Here is a 15,586-nt window from a genome sequence, read left to right on the forward strand (position 1 = left end):
TAGCATATTTGGTAATGGAGTCATCCAAAAGTCATTGAAAGTAATCCAGTTAAAGTAACCCTACCCAACCCTGCTTGTCAGCAATATCGAGAGAGGACACGAGAGATCCTCTCTCCAGTAAGAGAAACAACCGGCAACACAGGTCCGCTTTTGTTCCCGTCTTGATATCATCTGGTCTTGTAGCTACAAATAAGCGGCACGTCAAGATATCCGATATGATGAGCTAAGGCTGTTCTGCTGGTGAACTTGCTTTGTACTGTTTTTATTCCCTCTAGGACACGGGTGTCAAAACAGGCGGCCCGCGGGCCAGATCAGGCCCGCTAAGGGATTGAATCCGGCCCGCGAGACAACACTCGGAGAAGCGCAAGGGAAAAACAAGCTGAAGGTTGAAATAGGTCAACTTGATGTTGCCAAAGCCAGGTGCCTGGAACAAAGACACTGTACTTGTATTTATTTCTCTCTCTCTCTCTCTCTCCCTCTCTCTCTCTTTTTTCCACCCCTTTTCTCCCACTCTGTCTCTGTCTCTTTCACCCTCTGTGTCTCTCTTTTTCTCTTCCTTTGTTGATCTTTGTCCCTTTCTCTCTCTGTGTCTTTTAACCTCTTTTGCTCTAACTTCCTTTTTTCCTTTTCTCTTTTTTCTCTTTCTCTCTTCCTACCCTTCGCTTTCTTTTCTCTTTTCTCTCCTTCTATCTTTCTATTTCTTTTTGGATTTCTTTCTTCCTCTCCCTTTCTTTTCCCCTCTCTCACGACTTTTTATCTTTTGTTTCTCACGCTCTCTCCCTCTTCCTTTTTCTTTCTTTGTCCCGCCCTCTCTCCTTTTCCTTCCCTCGTTCGATTATTTCTTTATCTCTCTCTCTCTCTCTCTCTCTCTCCCTCTCTCTCTCTCTCTCTCTCTCTCTCTCTCTCTCTCTCCCTCTCTCTCCCTCTCTCTCTCTCTCTCTCTCCCACTCTGTCTCCGTCTCTTTCACTCTCTGTGTCCCTCTTTTTCTCTTCCTTTGTTGCTCTTTGTCTCTTTCTCTCTGTGTCTTTTAACCTCTTTTGCTCAAACTTCCTTTTTTCCTTTTCTCTTTTTTCTCTTTCTCTCTTCCTACCCTTCGCTTTCTTTTCTCTTTTCTCTCCTTCTATCTTTGTATTTCTTTTTGGATTTCTTTCATCCTCTCCCTTTCTTTTCCCCCTCTCTCACGACGTTTTATCTTTTGTTTCTCACGCTCTCTCCCTCTCTCTCTTTTTCTTTCTTTGTCCCGCCCTCTCTCCTTTTCCCTTCCTCTTTCTCTTATTTCTTTATCTCTTTTTCTTTCTCTTTAATCTACTAGTCCGGCCCCCTTACAGAATGTTTGTTCTATCGTGTGGCCCCCGAGTTCAAATGAGTTGGACACCCCTGCTTTAGGAAATGGACTCTGACAAATCACTTATTTTCAATGCTAGCAGTGCTGGAGAATAATTTTAGTATACACCTTTTACCAAATGTCCCAAATCCCCATTTATCAAGGTCCAAATTCCAGGGGGTGTTAACATGTTGATTCTAAAGATCAGGATTGTTATTGGTGGAAAGATCGGACACGCCATTTCCCCCCTAGAGGGCGCTAACACGGGAGGAGTGGTTGGAGACTATCCACCGCCACATTACCTGTTTTGTCTGCAGAGGTTGTTGTCCGGATCTGTACCGTCCCTGTCCCCGAATTCAGTAATAAAGGACCCCTATGACCGATTCTGTCCCTGGTTTCATTGGTAAAGAACCCCTCCGTTGCTTCTCTCCCCAGTGACAGCAACAAAGGACCCCTTCGGCCGCTTCTGTCCCTGGTTTCTGGGGCAAACAACCCCTTCAACCGCTTTTGTCACTGGTTTCGATGGTAAAGAAACCCCTTCATTTGCCTATTTCGATTTTGGCAGCGAAAGACACCTTCGGATGCTTTGGTCCCCAGTTTCGGGAACAAATGACACCATTGGTTGCTTTCTCCCTGCTTTCCTAATCACGTGTGGTGACTCATTTTATTTGCAGGTAAATCGTACCCGTTTTTATACTCATTATTGTTCTTATTTCTATTTTCTCATATATATAAAAAGGATGATGTTGGTTAAAATTCAGACGAAAGAAAAATATGTTGAATTCATTGTAAATGTTAAAAAAAAAACACTATACGATCTCTTGTTAAAAGTATCTTGTTAAAATGTATGTAAAAATGTATTGTGATATTCTGAAATGTATTTTATGTAAATTGAAAAGAAAGCTCTTGGATATGCTTTGTTGGGCAGTTTTCAGAGGGAACTTCTACTGAGATCAAAGAGATCAAAGCCAACAGAAAAGCTAATGTTGTGACTCATCCATTTGCAGAAACTGTAATAATAAAAACCTCATCATCCAGTCCAGCGTGAATGTGGATTTTTGGTGGGACAGGTACACCGCGGTTACATTGGTGCCGTAACCCGTGACTTCTATCAAGCTCTCCAAACCGAGGACTGTGCTACCTGCCACATCGTTTCATGAAGCCATCAGCTCACAGTATTTGAAATTTTGAAATAAGCTCATTACGGTGCAGTGTCACAGTGATGCAGATAACTAAGTGTGCTATACAGTGACGTGTTACGCAGGCTGCTGATTTATTTTGTGATTTTGACTTATTTGAGAGTTCTACCCCAGGTGTTGCTACACATAGAGTAGAGGTAGTTTCTAGTGTCAGCACCTATAATGGAGCTGACCAACATGCCAGCCTACCTTCACCTCAGGTCAGACCCAAATCTACGCCAAATTCCACGAGATGGTAGGGCGCCCGCCCCGAGACCGCGAGGTCGCTGGTTCAAGCCTCGGCCGAGTCATACCTAAGACTTACAACATTGGTACTCGTTGCCTCCCTGCTTGGCGCTCGGCATTAAGGGTTGGAATTGGGGCTTTGGTCACCTAATGACTCCTGACACAGCAGTTGGGTCTAAAAATGGCGGCGCCCTGTTTGGCTGCGGCTGCATCGGCTCGCTACAGTTTAACTGTACGGGTGTATCGACATTTCGTTCTGTGTGCATGGTTACAAAGAATGACAATAGAAGTAAATTCTATAAAAATTATATTCTATTAAAAAAAACCTTCAACCACTTCTGCCCAGTAGAGGCAGTTTCTAGTGTCAGCACCTATAATGGAGCTGACCAACATGCCAGCCTACCTTCACCTCAGGTCAGACCCAAATCTACGCCAAATTCCACGAGATGGTAGGGCGCCCGCCCCGAGACCGCGAGGTCGCTGGTTCAAGCCTCGGCCGAGTCAGACCTAAGACTTACAACATTGGTACTCGTTGCCTCCCTGCTTGGCGCTCGGCATTAAGGGTTGGAATTGGGGCTTTGGTCACCTAATGACTCCTGACACAGCAGTTGGGTCTAAAAATGGCGGCGCCCTGTTTGGCTGCGGCTGCATCGGCTCGCTACAGTTTAACTGTACGGGTGTATCGACATTTCGTTCTGTGTGCATGGTTACAAAGAATGACAATAGAAGTAAATTCTATAAAAATTATATTCTATTAAAAAAAACCTTCAACCACTTCTGCCCATGGTTTTGACATCATAGAACCCGTCCGACTCTTTTATCCCTGGATTCAACAATAACGAACCCCTTCAGACGCTTCTGTCCCCAGCTTCGGCGGCGAAGGACACCTTTAACTGCTTCAGTCCCCGATTTCAGCAACGGACCCCTTCGTCCACCAACATCTAAACTCTGAGAGATTTTGGCTCTTAAGGACCAAGATGAGGGAGGTGCTTGATACATTTTCAATTCTAAAGACTGAGATTGTCATCTGGCTTGTGCAGAACTTCCTGGTGAGATGAATCCAGTAGGTTGGAGGAAAAAAACTTCTAAAGATTTATGTCACTCAAGACCAGGAAAACCTACCAAAACTGTTTCTTTTAACACCTTAAAACCAAGTTTGAAGGGATCCCTTACCTTTTCCGTAGAAGAACTTGTGGTAGTAGTAAGCACCCAAGTCAATGTGCTCGATGATGTAGCGTTTGACTTTTTCCCGATGAATGGGCTGGTTTTCCCGCGGAACCTCCAGAACCGAGACCCCCGCGTTGGTGCAGTGGGAACTTAAAGAGGATTCAAATGAGCAGCTCTCAGACAGTCCGCTATAGTTGGCACTGTTGGCTCTGGAAAGCGAAATCTTTCTCTCGCCTTCACCGCCGATCTCGTTGCGAAAGTGCGGGCACCCTAACACCAGACTGTTGTTCTTTCCGTCGCCCTCGTCGGCGTCCAAGTTCTCCTTCGGGTTCAAGTCCTCCCTGCTACCTAGCGGTGAATCGCAGAAAACAGAATTCCCGCTGCTACATCCTACTGCTCCGGGATCCGGTCCCGGTCCGTGCGGAAAGCCGGTTCCAACACCAGCAAACCCGGCACAGGGCAATCCCCCGACGGAAGCCGCCGAAGCTCCGGTGGTGGTATTCTTCCTCTGGGTCAGATTAGCTCGGCTAGCCACGGCTTCGCTAATGTTAAAAAGGACGCTCTGAACGTCGTAATGAGCGAAACATTTCTGAAAACTGAGCGGCCGTCGATCGTCCTCCAGGGAGAGTCTCAGAGCGTCGCTCTCGCTTTTAATCGTCCGCAATTTCTTAAACAAAGACGTCTCGGACGACTCCGACTTGAGTCTCCTCATGAAGGACTTCTCCCGTTCTCGGCTATAGAGCAGAGAGCTGTCCACGTAATCGTAGCCCGGGATGGTGACAAACTCCCCTCTGGCGATCTGGGCCGCTGTCTGTAAACTGGGAGAGAGCGAGACGTCGCACCGTAACAACTCGGGAAAACCCGTCGGGGGGACGCTACGGTGGTCCGAAGCGTCCACTCGGTAGCCTTTGAGCATGGTGAAGAACCCCTCCCCGGTTAATCCTTGCCGGTCGATAGAGGACGTGCTACCGTATTCGCGGTGTAACGAGGCTCCGGTGTTGGGATTGACCGCCGATTGGTCCACGACGTCTTCGGAATCGATGTCGCTGATAGTCACGTCGCTGTTACTGCGCTGACGAATGGGGTGAAGGCTTTTCAAAGGGGAGTGGCTAAGAAGGTCGGTTAATGAGTACAAAGTATCCGGGTAGCCCGCCTCCAAACAGACTTCTTGCGCATGTAGGTCCACGCTATGGTCCTGCTGACCATTCTGAAACATCGGTACTACGCTCTGATAGTTCGGAACCGCTCGCTCGTCCCATCCTTCTTTCCTAGGCGGCCATTCCGTTACCCGGGCCCTGACGCCCATTTTGGGCATGGCCGGAGCACCGTTTGTTTTACCGGGAACTTCGAGTTTCCCTGGCGGTCCCGTGCTACCGTTGAGGGCTTTGAGTTTCCTGCTAAACAACTCTTCGGACTGCATGCCTCTGCGGTATTCTTCCGGGACTCCCAAGACTCCCACAAGGTTTGATTTATTATCCGGGACGGAGATACTCATTTCTTTCAAGGACACTCCTTGAAGGGGAGATTCTGGAGACCCTTCTTCATGATAGGTCTGCTCGGCGATGCGACCAGAAGGGGCTTCGTCTTCTCATTCCTCACCAGAGGCGCAACAATCCATTTGGACAAGAGGGACTGCAGGGAGGGGGACAAGTGTCTGAGGAATTCCGAGGCACCGCAGAGTCTTTTTTTTCACAGCCTGCCGCATAAGTAGAACGACAGCTGGTAGAGGTGGACCTAAAAAAAACAGAGAAAGGGAAAAATATGAATACATGTGGTTATTGTGCTATCGCCATTGAAACTGTAAAACACAGACAGTAGACCCCCGGGATACAGCGACCCCGCCTTATGACAATTTCCCTTTACAGTGTTGGTTTAACAACACTTTCTCTGTGATCACTTTATTAACATACGAATAGTTGTTTTCCTCATGAAAGGACAAATACTCTCATCTCATTAGCTACACCGCTTATCCTCAGTAGGGTCGCGGGGGTGCTGGATCCCATCCCAGCCATCATCGGGCAGTGGGCAGGGGACACCCTGAACTGGTTGCCAGCCAATCGCAGGGCACACGGGGACAGACAACTCACTCGCTCATTCACACCTAGGGACAATTTGGACCGGCCAATTCACCTGAAATGCATGTTTTTGGAATGTGGGAGGAAACCGGAGTGCCCGGAGGAAACCCGCGCAAGCACGGGGAGAACATATAAACTCCGCACAGGAAGTCTGGAGCTGGATTTGAACCCACGCAGGAGGTTCCCAAGACATGAACTGTGCCGCACATGCGCTAACCACTGCGCCGCCGTGCTGCCCTGTCTTTTTAAAAATATATTTAGAATAGATACAAACTACGGTAAATTCCCGACTATAAGCCGCTTCTTTCCCCAAATGTTCAGCCCTGCGGCTTATTCAGTGAAGCGGCCAATTTGTGTCATTTTTCTAACGGCCACCAGCGGCGCAGGAGTATAAAAGGTAAGATTAAGACCAGTAGAATATGTGCGTCGAGGAAGACTGCAACCTCTAAGTTTAAGCATATATTGTCTGTAAGGTTAAGGTACCTTCCGATAATGAGGAAGACGCCCTTGATGGCGATAGTTATGAGGAGGAAGTTGAGGACGATCTACCGTGAATTTCACAATTTCGGAATGCCTTTTTTTTTAACAGGCACGTTTCATACATTGCGAGCGTGATCCTACTAGCGTGTTGGTACCTTTCAAAGGCACGGTTTGGGATGAAAGTTATATTATTATTATTATTATTAAAGCTTTGAAAACTCTCTCGGTGTACCGTCTTTCTTCGTAAATATGTGTAACCATGTATAATATGTATTTGCAACTGTATATTTTTGTAATGTATTTATTTTAGAGATTTATTCTGTTATGTGTTCTACGGGTGAATCAAAAAGAAGGAGCGGAGCAAACGCGGGCTGATGGGAATTGGTGTAAAGCTGAGTTACCGGTAGATCTGTCTGTTGTCGCAGCGGACAATAATTGGATAGATATTTTTCCCACCCTTAACTTTGGAAATATACATTTTGTTTCCTTGGATTACTTTCAACGGGACCCGGACTTTACAAGTCTGCATCATACGTTAATTACGGGTATCATTTTCCATTCACGATGCCGACTGTGGTTCTAAGATTGTGTACTATTGACTTTTGGATTGTGTCGAAGAGAGTCTAGGAGGCTAGTACCTTGACTCAGCCTCTTGGCTGGAAGCAAGTGTCTCGGTCTATTGGCTTTGTAGTGTATTTTGATTTGACGGATAATGGATAATTGATAAAGAATATAGAACAATAAATCCCTACAAAATCATAATCGTGGAACTTACAGCCTGGTCTGGGTTAAACTTGTGATGGTGTCACAAGTTTTAATGCGGGGCGCACGCGGTTTATACACAGGTGCGGCTTGTGTAAGTACAAAAGTGGAAAATCACTTAAAAAGTGGTGGGTGCGGCTTATAATCAGGTACGCTCTATAGTCCGGATTTTACGGTAATAATGGTGACCCCCACCTTACGACTTTTTCACTTTACGCTTTGGAATAAGATGTTTTTGGGCAATGTGTTTGTGTGTTTGACAGTGGTAGTTAAGTCTGTAAGATGCCTGTCTGTTATTGGTAGATGCCATCTAAAATACTGGTCCGCTATTGGTTTGCAGCTCCATGCAAATGCCAATATGTTATCAGCTGAACTACCTTCCCAAGTCACGGACCAGGAACGGAGACGGGACCCAATTGCGCTCGTTTTACTCAGTTTTATTTAGAGGGAGGAAAGGACTTGCACCCACAATCCGGGGATAGTTGGTCACAAGTAGCAGATCACTGGGAACGCGGAAGTGGCATCTCCGTGTCGAGCGCAGGCAATGTCGAGAGCGAAGAAAAACAGGTCGATGGCCGGGACGAAGGAGCAAAAACATAAACGGGTCCAGAAAAAAGGTCGGCAACGGGGATCAGACAGAGCAACAGGGCAGGATAGAGTCGGGAGTCACAAAAGTTCGCCTAGCGTGTAGCGTAGGTTCACAAACGATCCGACAAGTGTTGTCAGGAAGGCAGTGAGCCTAAAGGCAGAGGCAAAAACATGATATCCAAAGAACAGAGCTTGAGATGATCAACAAATACAAAAAAAGCACACTAATGGCTACCCTCACTAAGTTGCACGGCCCTAACCAATCAACAATCGGGACTGTTGTGAAAAGTAAAGAGGCGATTAGAGAAAAGAAATCTTGAAAGGCAAGTTTTAAAGACAGTTTTAATCTGAGTCCGCTTTCTGCCCACCCCCCCCCTTCAGCATCCACCTGCTACTCCATTCAACCAGCCCAAGTCATGTCACACTCAAAGTAGATAACATTTTATTTTTACTTTACTTTTTTTGGTATAGTGTTTATCATATTATTTAATAATACACAAGAAGATTAATCACAAGCATTAATTACTACATACTGTTTTGTCTAAGCTAATTATGATAAGTTTCTATACCCCGCTATAGGGTACCGTATTTTCCGCACTATAAGGCGCACCGGGTTATAGGGCGCACCCCGAAAAAATAGTTTTTGGTCCTATTTTTGACATACATAAGACGCACCGGATTATAAGGCGCTACAATGGGAACGTGGACAAAACAGTCAGATACGTGCGGATGCGGTGTCCGTACGATGTCACTCAAATGCATCGTTCCATCATTCGGAAGGTTAAAGTCTTGGGATTCAAGAAATGCCAACCATTCCTTAGTTTCTATTTTCGTTTTCGCTCGCAACTTTACTGTGCATATGACAATAAACACTTGGAATTGAGTTTAATTTAAAAATAGACACTCTATTCCATCCATTATCTGCACCGCTTATCACAGAAACATCGAGTTCAGTCTGAAACAAGATACAGGGATAATATATAGCCGGAGTAGCTCACCGAAGTCGTTGTGTTCGTAATAATGTGCAGCCATGGTCCTCTTATATCCGTGAGTTTAGTAAATGCAGGAGAATGAAATATTTACAAATACAAAATATGCTTTCTGTATGCCGTCAACCACGTGCTATACACATTCATCTTTTTCGGCCAATTGCAGGCTTTGTTTTGCTGTTTAAGCCAATGCCAGCCTGTAAATAATAAAAAGGATCCGCCCCTTGACCTCCGAATACCTTTAGCCAATAGTGATCGATTCAACTGATGATTGACACGTCTTTTTCGGCCAATTGCAGGCTTTGTTTTGCCGTTTAAGCCTATGCCAGCCTGTAAATGATAAAAAGGATCCGCCCCTTGACCTCCGAATAACTTTAGCCAATAGTGATCGATTCAAATGATGATTGACACATTGGTTAGCCAATGAAACGCCGGTAAATAAATCCCAGCATACACCACGGACTACTTGGCCTTCGGGGGAAAATCGGCGGCTGCAAGTTAGTTGGAAGTCTTTGCGACTCAATATTGATCCATAAATAAGGCGCACTGTATTATAAGGCGCATGGGCAGCTTTTGAAAAAAATAAAGGCTTTTAGGTGCGCCTTGTAGTGCGGAAAATACGGTAATTTCACTTTGTGATCCCCATGGTTGGGTTTAACCAAATAAAGACTGACGTCTTTTGAACATATTTGTAACTTCCTCTCAAATAAATTCCAACCGTTTTGGGTGGTAGAGAACCATTTTAAGCAGTATTTATACTGTTTAAAAATGGACACAGAGACATATTTTTATCCTTTCATATTTCTATTATAACCCAAATATGGATGTTGTTTGGATCCCCCTTAGATGTCTTTTTTAACGATTTTTGTCGAGTGGGTGAGAACCATTTCAAGGAGCAAATAAACGAGTTTTTCAATTAGGCAGCACATTTGAGCTATGTTGCGTCTTTTTGGTGTCCTTGGGACGCCTTTTTGAGGACTTGGACGTCCTTATAACCACTTTTTGCTCAGTGGGTGCCATCTTTATGAAATGAAATGAAATGATTTGCATTTATATAGCGCTTTTCAAGTCAAGGACTTCCCAAAGCGCTTTACAATGTGCTTCACATTTCCCAATAGCGGTCTTGTATTGCAGCCACCTGCTTATTGGGGGTATTAGGGGTTCAGTGTCTTACCCAAGGACACTTCGACATGTAACACGGGATTCGAACTGGGATCCCTTGATTCCAAGGCGAGCGCTCTACCTCCTGAGCTACTGCCGCCCCATTTACAGTAATAATACAAATTTTTATTTTGTATTTATTATTTTTTATCCTTTTTTAATAATCTAGTATAAATATGAAATTACAAATACTGGAAAAAAAAAGGAATATTACCAAAAAATAAAAAAGATATAAATACAAAATTACAATAATTCTGGAAATTAAATATAAGAAGATTAGATGGAAACACAAAATAAAAAAATAATAAATAAAAAATGTAAGTTAGTAGAAAAATAAAAACAGGAAATAATAAGATACAAATACCAAATAAAAAGGTACAATAATAAAGAAATAAAACTATTTTAGATGGATAGATAGATAGATGTCTAGATAGATGTCTAGATAGATGTCTAGATAGATAGTTGTCTAGATGTCTAGATAGAGATAGATAGATAGATAGATAGATAGATAGATAGATAGATAGATAGTTGTCTAGATAGTTTTCTAGATGTCTAGATAGATAGATAGATAGATGGATGTCTAGATAGATAGATGTCTAGATAGATGTCTAGGTATATAGATAGATAGATAGTTGTCTAGATGTCTAGATAGTTGTCTAGATGTCTCGATATATAGATAGATAGATAGTTGTCTAGATAGTTGTCTAGATGTCTAGATAGATGTCTAGATGTCTAGATAGATGTCTAGATAGATGTCTAGGTATATAGATAGATAGATAGTTGTCTAGATGTCTAGAGATAGATAGATAGATAGATAGATAGATAGATAGATAGATAGATAGATAGATAGATAGATAGATAGATAGATAGATAGATAGATAGATAGATAGTTGTCTAGATGTCTAGATATATAGATAGATAGATAGTTGTCTAGATAGTTGTCTAGATGTCTAGATAGATAGATAGATGGATGTCTAGATAGATAGATAGATGTCTAGATAGATGTCTAGGTATATAGATAGATAGATTGTTGTCTAGATGTCTAGATAGTTGTCTAGATGTCTAGATATATAGATAGATAGATAGTTGTCTAGATAGTTGTCTAGATGTCCAGATAGATGTCTAGATAGATGTCTAGATAGATAGATGGATGTCTAGATAGATAGATAGATGTCTAGATAGATGTCTAGATAGATAGACAGACAGACAGACAGACAGATAGATGGATAGATAGATACTTTATTCATCCGCGTATGGAAATTCACACTTCCAGCAGTATCCTTGTGTTGAAAAATAAAATAAGAAAATAAAGATATAGAATACAAAAATACCCAATATAACCTGTTGATTCTTGAGTATTTAAATAGTGCTACATAAAATACACACTGTAATAAGAATAAGGTAACATGCAAATGTGGGGGTGGGGTTTCATGTGGGCTTTTACTCCCCCGGGTGGAGTTAAAGAGCCTCATGACATGAGGAAGAAATGATTCTGTCCGTGGAACAAGACTGTGACAGCCTGTCTTTAGTTAGAAAAAAACAAATATTAGTTTGATGAACATAATGGAAGCATAACGCAAGTTGAAACACACTAACATACCCACCCATGTACCTTAGTTTTTTCAAACATTATTTTAAACGATTTGTTTCGGTTCCAAAATCATCGAACACAATGAAAGCATTTAGTTAGGTCAACATCGAATCGATTTGCCTATCCGTTCTGATTTTGCATGACTAGTTCAACGCGATTTTCTCGAGTTTAATCGTCACGTGATGTCATTCTTAGACTGTTGGATTTTGATATTTTGGGTTATTGGCCGCGTGAGGAACATTTCTGGCGTCGGGAACCGGGACCCAATATGTTTCTGTTTACGAAACCCGTCAAGCTCCATTTAACTCAGCAGTCTTGTTATTTTCTTTCAACCGACGTTAGCATACGAACCCCCCCGCCGTATAATTTTCAGGTTCGATCCTGAAGGCACCATCAGATATTGCTCCATGTAAAACCTCCAGCGGAACATCTGCCTCCCGTTACTGTAATTCACTCGGCCGCCATCTGTTAGACATCGGACAAACTGATATACATCTGCTCGCTCGTCGCATCGTAATTGGATTCTACAATCGGAACGTTTGCTGGAATATCGGAGACCGTTGAAGTCCAAAACCGGTACGACCTTTAATTGTGTTCAGTAAATCCCACAGATTGACTTTACCCGTTACGATATGACTGAAAATTAAATGAAATGAAAATGAATCTGCATTTCTATAGCGCTTTTCAAGTCAATGACTTCCCAAAGTGCTTTACAATGTGCTTCACATTTCCCAATAGCAGCCTTGCAGCCATGTAAGGCGCTAACCTGCTTATTGGGGGTATTAGGGGTTCAGTGTCTTACCCAAGGACACTTCGAAATGTAACACGGGCGAGCCGGGATTCGAACTGGGATCCCTTGAGACGAGCGCTCTACCTCCTGCGCTACTGCCGCCCTAAAATGAAATCTACGAAGACAACCGACGTGTTTTTGATACGTTAGCTAAAGGCTAGTTTGGTTGACAAGAGTATTATAACAGTGTTCATTTTACCTGCGAAAAGTGATGGGTCCCTGTTGTGAGTCATCATTTTATTCATATCTAGTTTCTTTTGTCTTTTATTAGCATATTTGGTATTGGAGTAATCCAAAAGTCATTGAAAGTAATCCAGTTAAAGTAACCCTACCCAACCCTGCAATTGGACCACATTTGATGATTTCAAACAAAATAACAGCGACTACCGTATTTTCCGCACTATAAGGCGCACCTAAAAGCCTTTATTTTTTTTCAAAAGCTGACCATGCGCCTTATAATACAGTGCGCCTTATTTATGGAACAAAATTAATTCGCAAAGTCTTGCAACAAACTTGCAGCCGCCGACTAGATTTTCCCCCGAACGCCAAGTAGTCCGCGGTGTATGCTGGGATTTATTTACCGGCGTTTCATTGGCTAACCAATGTGTCAATCATCATTTGAATGGATCACTATTGGCTAAAGTTATTCGGAGGTCAAGGAGAGGATCCTTTTTATCATTTACAGGCTGGCATTGGCTTAAACGGCAAAACAAAGCCTGCAATTGGCCGAAAAAGATGAATGTGTATAGCACGTGGCTGACGGCATACAGAAATCATTTCTTTACTATTTTGTATTTGTAAACATTTTATTATCCTGGATTTACTAAACTCACGGATATAAGAGGACCAGGGCTGCACATTATTATGAACACAACGACTTCGGTGAGCTACTCCGGCTATATATTATCCCTGTATCTTGTTTCAGACTGAACTCGATGTTTCTGTGATAAGCGGTGCAAATAAGGGATGGAATGGAGTGTCGATTTTTAAATTCAACTCAATTCCAAGTGTTTATCGTCATATATACAGTAAAGTTGCGAGCGAAAAAGAAAATAGAAACTAAGGAATGGTTGGCGTTTCTTGAATCCCAAGACTTTAACCTTCCGAATGATGGAACGATGCATTTGAGTGACATCGTACGGACACCGCATCCGCACGTGTTCTCGACACGTATTTGCGTCTTTGCAAGCTTTGGGAATGTTAAGGGGGTAATAAGTTGGACTGAACCATCTGACTGTTTTGTCGATGTTCCCATTGTAGCGCCTTATAATCCGGTGCGCCTTATGTATGGGAAATATAGGACCAAAAACTATTTTTTCGGGGTGCGCCCTATCACCCGGTGCGCCGTATAGCGGAAAATACGGTATATTTGAAATAAATGCGGTCCACTTTGCATGGGACCAACTCAATTTTAGAGTTAAATCGATCGTAAAACCGACCAGATGGAGCCCAAATTGTAAGGTCCGGTTGTATTGGGTTGCAAACCGGGACAAAATGTCCAAAAGGAGCCACTCTAAAATCATCAATGGCTTCCTGACTGTTCTCTAAAGGTCTCCCGCCGGCTGGAAATGGCTTTTGTTTACGAGTAGCAAATGGTGGGCGCTATTTGACACGAGCGTTTTGTCATGTGGCAGCAATTTAACAAGAAGAAAAAAAAAAAGAAAAAATAGGCTGGGAAATATGTCTCTGTTAAGTGTCGCTTACTGACGGCTGGCCAAATACAAAAGGAAACAAAGGCTTTTGTTAACCCAGAAACAGAACGTGTTCTTACGGTTTTAATGTGCTCAATAACCAGGGTTGGCTAGGGTTACTTTAGCTGGATTACTTTCAATGACTTTTGGATTACTCCGACACCAAATATGACCATGACACTCGGGTCAGGGTGACACAACACACTCTTTTGTTCAACAGCAGGGCCTGACAGCTTTCGCTGGTTTACCCCTGCCGCATCATACGGGTGCCCTGCCCATCCCTTAGAACACAGGTGTCAAACAGGCGGCCCGCGGGCCAAACCAGGCCCGCTAAGGGATTGAATCCGGCCCGCGGGACAACAGTCAGAGAAGCGCAAGAGAAAAACAAGCTACTTCAGTTGAAATGTTGTCGTGTTTCTGTAAAATAATGTAGTATATCTGTAGTATCTTTGTTGTATTACCCTAGTTGTATTTTTATAGTAGTTCTGTTATAGAATGTAGTATATTTGCAGAATTTTTGTAGTATTTTCTATAGTATTATATATTCTCCAATTTCGATTCCCCCCGGAACGGATTAACGTGGTATCTTTGTTTCCAAGTTTTTGCAATTTGCCTTCTCCTTGTTTACGTTGGCATGGAAGGTCAGGACTTTTATCTCGCCGGGGAATTTCAGGTACAAAATTTAGAATCAGAGTGGTGGTGGCGGGTATTCCCCCCTCCCACTCCCTCGGTTCTATTATCCCTTTTTCTGGTGACAGTGATTAATGATAGGAGTGTTGGCGTGTTAGCGCCACGCCCTCCACTAATGGAGTGTGTGGCAGGATCCACGCTCAGCAGAATCGCTCCATTGTGCAATCTTGTGAATCCGAAGTCAGGGTTTTCGCTTCGCGTCGTATTGCGGAGGCAGCAGATGGCAGGGGAAAACGCTACCTTGCATTTATGCTCTCATGTCAACCGTTTCTTTTTCCGGAATATGAAATAAATCAATTGCCTGACGTGACAAATGATTGTATTAATTTTTCATTATTTTTTTAAATGTCATAGTAGAAAAAAAAAATGGGTAAATTATCAGTTTAAAACTATCTATCTATCTATCTATCTATGACCGACAGCAAGACAAAAACATACACAAAAATAAAGAAAATAAAAGGGAAAAAAATGGCAAAAACAAACCCCAAAAGTATGCCCAAACACCCAAACAAGTTAGGCACCTCGGCACCCAAGTTCGCCATGCTTTCGTCCCTCCAGATGAAACGGGACACAAGATGGCGGCCATGTCACTCAGGTCAGGGTGACACAACACACTCTTCTGTTCAACAGTAGGGCCCGGCCGCTATCGCTGGTTTACCCCTGCGGCATCATACAGGTGCCCTGCCCAACCCTTAGAACACAGTTGTCAAACAGGCGGCCCGCGGGCCAAACCAGGCCCGCTAAGGGTTTGAATCCGGCCCGCGGGACAACAGTCAGAGAAGCGCAAGAGAAAAACAAGCTGCAGGTTGAAATATGTCAACTTGATGTTGCCAAAGCCAGGTGCCTCTCACAA

The 15,586-nt window shown here is 43.4% G+C and overlaps 1 protein-coding gene across 5 annotated transcripts in view; it reads right to left on the reverse strand.

The window, feature by feature from the left end:
* sipa1l2a (signal-induced proliferation-associated 1like 2, genome duplicate a) overlaps nucleotides 1–15,586 on the reverse strand; it is a 172,446-nt gene that overhangs the window by 86,263 nt on the left and 70,597 nt on the right. For all 5 annotated transcript variants that reach the window (XM_088350959.1, XM_088350957.1, XM_088350958.1 and 2 more), the window contains one exon: nucleotides 3,923–5,650. In XM_088350959.1, coding sequence (XP_088207085.1) covers nucleotides 3,923–5,411 — 1,489 coding nt within the window. In that variant the 5' untranslated portion in view covers nucleotides 5,412–5,650. The remainder of the gene's footprint in view (nucleotides 1–3,922; nucleotides 5,651–15,586) is intronic.

This window comes from Urocampus carinirostris, chromosome 13 (assembly GCF_059441175.1).
Source record: "Urocampus carinirostris isolate Australia breed hairy pipefish chromosome 13, RoL_Ucar_1.0, whole genome shotgun sequence".
Lineage (NCBI taxonomy): Eukaryota > Metazoa > Chordata > Actinopteri > Syngnathiformes > Syngnathidae > Urocampus > Urocampus carinirostris.